Raw genomic sequence first — 3,479 nt, 5'->3', positions numbered from 1 at the left:
GCGCCTAGATGATCCTCAAGATACGTACCTATCGTCATACGATGAGAATATAGACGTTATTTCTGATTTAGTTTGCTAATAAGATTCTTCTTCATGCATAATTGCTCCAATTTTAACCATAATGCAGCTGTTGACCGCTCCTTCAAAACGTCGTGAAGAATATTATTTGAAAGATGAAGATGTATTTGAGGAGGGCCTTTCAATCACTCAGTTGTTTCTCCTTTATAGTCTTGGTCTTGGACATTTCTTCAAATTCCAACAACGCATTGTCTAAATCCATCTGAACAAGTATTGCTCAAATCCTTACCTTACACAAAAAGAATTTTGTTTTGCGATCTAATAGCAAAATATCATACTTCATTGTTGGCATCACAAAAAACCTCGATCTTCCCAAAAATTTCAACACCTAAAGCTCTGATACCAGTTTATTGTGAAGTGGAGATGATATTGGATTAATCCAATGCTACATTGATGGAGAAAATAAAAGATTAAACCACATTATGAAGTTATTAATCATAAGAACAATGTAAATATGTAGAGAATGAAGATTTTATTATAATGTGAAGAAAAAAATACAAAAATTATGTGTTTACAATGTTTCTAACGTCATACTAAATCCCAATAAGAAGCCAACTATATATTGAAAACAAATAGAGGACCTCTAAACCCTCATAGTACAGGGTTAGTTGAGGTAGAATGCAAGAACGGAGTAGAAGAACAAAAATCACCTCCAGGTCATGACCCCACCTTCAAGTCCATTACTCTAAAATCTTAATTTTCTTCGTTACAATGTCCTCTTCAAGTTTAAGACAAATTCCTATTCCCAATAATCTTCCAAATAGAATTTCAATTTGAATTCGCCAGCCTAGTAAACTTGAATAGGATTTCACAATAGTATTACAAATAGAATTTTCACTTGAATAGGATTTCACAGTAGTATTACAAATAGAGTTTTCTTATTGTACATTTTAATTAGAACTTTCATCACATTCAAATTCTAACAAATATCAACTACATGTTAATCTTAATGATTAAACCCCGCTTGATTTAAATAAAAAACAGAATTTTTTATTTTTTTATTTTTAAAATTTTAATTTATTTTATTTTTTGATACACATTTTATTAACATTCATCAAAATAGAATAGAATAACAAAACCAGACAGGAGCTAATGCATTAAAATGTGTGTGTTTAAAAATAAAGTTTTTATCATTTATAAATTATGACGCTTATATATGACAAACACTATAGTCGACCAAAAAGTGTATAATAAAAACAATAGTCGAAAGAAGCAAAATTTCTTGTATATAGTGGTGATAGTTTCTTTTAAGCCAATTACCACTTAATTCATTTCTGACTGCAAAACAAAAAACAGAAATTAAAGAACTCTTATTAATAGATTGAGAAAATGATAGAAATCAGTAGAGAAATAGATAAAATTTTGAAATTTATTTTTTCCCTAAACACGCCATAAAAACTATTAAAAAAGATTCTTAGGATGAGGCTTGACCTGACCTCTAATTAAAAGGTACGAAAATAAACTTAACTATGAACTGATCACTGATGTGCCTGTTTAGTACCTAGGGCAGGGTTGTTTTCTTATATTACACATACGAGGAAGCATCGAAGCTTTCTTCTTCATCTTCTCCGTTTTCTCACCCTTCTGCTGCTTCACCATGTGCCTAACCGCGTCGCACACGCACTGCGAATTAATGCCACGCAATTGTTCGCAGCATTTCTTCTTAAATATTGGTTGCTCACGGCGGTTGGTGCTAGTGACAACCATATTCAACAAAGTTCCATCATTATAAGTGGTTCTTTGCATCAAGAACATCTGGCAGTAGCGGAAATCGCGTCCCTCCACCTGTTGCCGGCATTGAGGGAACTTTCCGGTGTTCTCCTTCTCCTCCATTGTGGTGGTTGTCATGGTGGTTGTGACGGCGGCGGCTAAGCCCAAGAGAACCAAAAGGAGAGCAGCAATATTTGTCTGCTTTGCCATTGTGAATTTTGTGGGTTTTTGATGGTGTGACGGGGCAGTGGCGGTGAACGTGTTTAATTTATAGTAATTTTAGCGGTTTGCATGGCATTTACGTGTCGGAGGGTATAAAAATGCGGTGGCCACCTAAATATCCTTCCACGTATAACCTTTACTCGACAAACCAGTAATAATATGACAATCAAAATAGAGTTCCTATTTAAAAGAAGTATTTTTTAAAATTTTAATAAATTGCTAAATATAAATTAAAATAGCAAACACAGTAATAAGTATAAATATCGGATCGTTATAATAGAAAATTTAAATACCAGTATTTTTGGGGTTCTTTGTTGTGTTTTATAGTATTATTAGTATATATATCATTCAATGGATAATAGCAATTTTATTTTATTTTTTTGGTTGTGGGTATATTGATTTTTTTCGTATTATTAAGTTATAAATTTTTTTGGAAGAATTCAATTCTCATTGTTTTCGAGCTTTCATTCCTTAATCCACCGATCCACTCCTTCATATACCTTTAGGCCAAAGACTGTATTTTTTATCGTGGATTCGCTCATTATTGACTTACTAGTTACTACCTAAGTACTAGAAAGTAAAGATACCAAATTTAATAATTGATGAGGAAAAGCTTATGTACTTATTTTTATTACTCTCGAAGTTCATGAGCAACAAGATCTAACTCAAAAGAAATGGTTTATATTTACTATAATTCTTGTCTAGAATGAATTTTTTTTTTTTTAATGTAACTAATACGGAAGAAATCGGAGAAAATTAATGCAAACAAGCTAAAACAAGATATCAAGTGGTAGAAGTAATTAAGGTGTCGGAATTTTACCAAACTGTTTATAACAAGAAATGTTATGAACTACTTACTTTAGGCCCCGTTGAGCCAGATTCTTTCAAAAAATACATTTTTAAATAGTATTTGAAATCATTTCAATCACACATTTTTCAATAAAATAATATTACACGCAGATTCAAATTTTTTTTCTTATTTTTTAACTATATATTTTTCATTAATACACTATTTAAAAATACATTATTATAAAAATAATGTCGCTCGAACAAGGGATATATTTTTTTATAACATGTGGAGATGGCAATTGGAATAGGCAAAGATGCAACAACTTGCAAAGATGTAACAACTTTCCAATGTTAAAAGATGATAGAATTTGATTTTTTTTGTTTACTTCTTTATCCTTTTGATTCAAAATGAGGGTATAATGATTTTTTCACATAGTAATATAAATAATTTTCTTATATTTGGGATGCTAACAAAGTGTAATAATGAGAACTTAAATGTTTTATTTTACGGAGTATGGGTGCAAAAGTTGGGGAGCCAAAGCGTAAATTTCCCCGTATTTATTTGGTAATCAGGTAAAATTATAGCCCAACTGACGCCCATATCTCTGGTCCAGAAATGAAGTCCGACCCTCCAACCCGACTAACTAATCCAATTCTCGAAGGAAAATTTACATAAATAG

General features: G+C 31.4%; 1 protein-coding gene across 1 annotated transcript; it reads right to left on the bottom strand.

Moving 5' to 3' along the window:
• Window positions 1-1,374: 1,374 nt before the first annotated feature.
• LOC111396464 (2S albumin-like) lies at window positions 1,375-2,013 on the bottom strand. The gene has a single exon (XM_023022896.1). It carries the CDS (start codon window positions 1,996-1,998, stop codon window positions 1,573-1,575), a length of 426 nt encoding a protein of 141 aa, XP_022878664.1. The 5' UTR covers window positions 1,999-2,013; the 3' UTR covers window positions 1,375-1,572.
• Window positions 2,014-3,479: the final 1,466 nt, after the last annotated feature.

The sequence above is a fragment of the Olea europaea genome, chromosome 6 (genome assembly GCF_002742605.1).
Source record: "Olea europaea var. sylvestris chromosome 6, O_europaea_v1, whole genome shotgun sequence".
Lineage (NCBI taxonomy): Eukaryota > Viridiplantae > Streptophyta > Magnoliopsida > Lamiales > Oleaceae > Olea > Olea europaea.
Note: the sequence above shows the minus strand (reverse complement) of the source record. Positions and strands in the feature narration are given on the sequence as shown.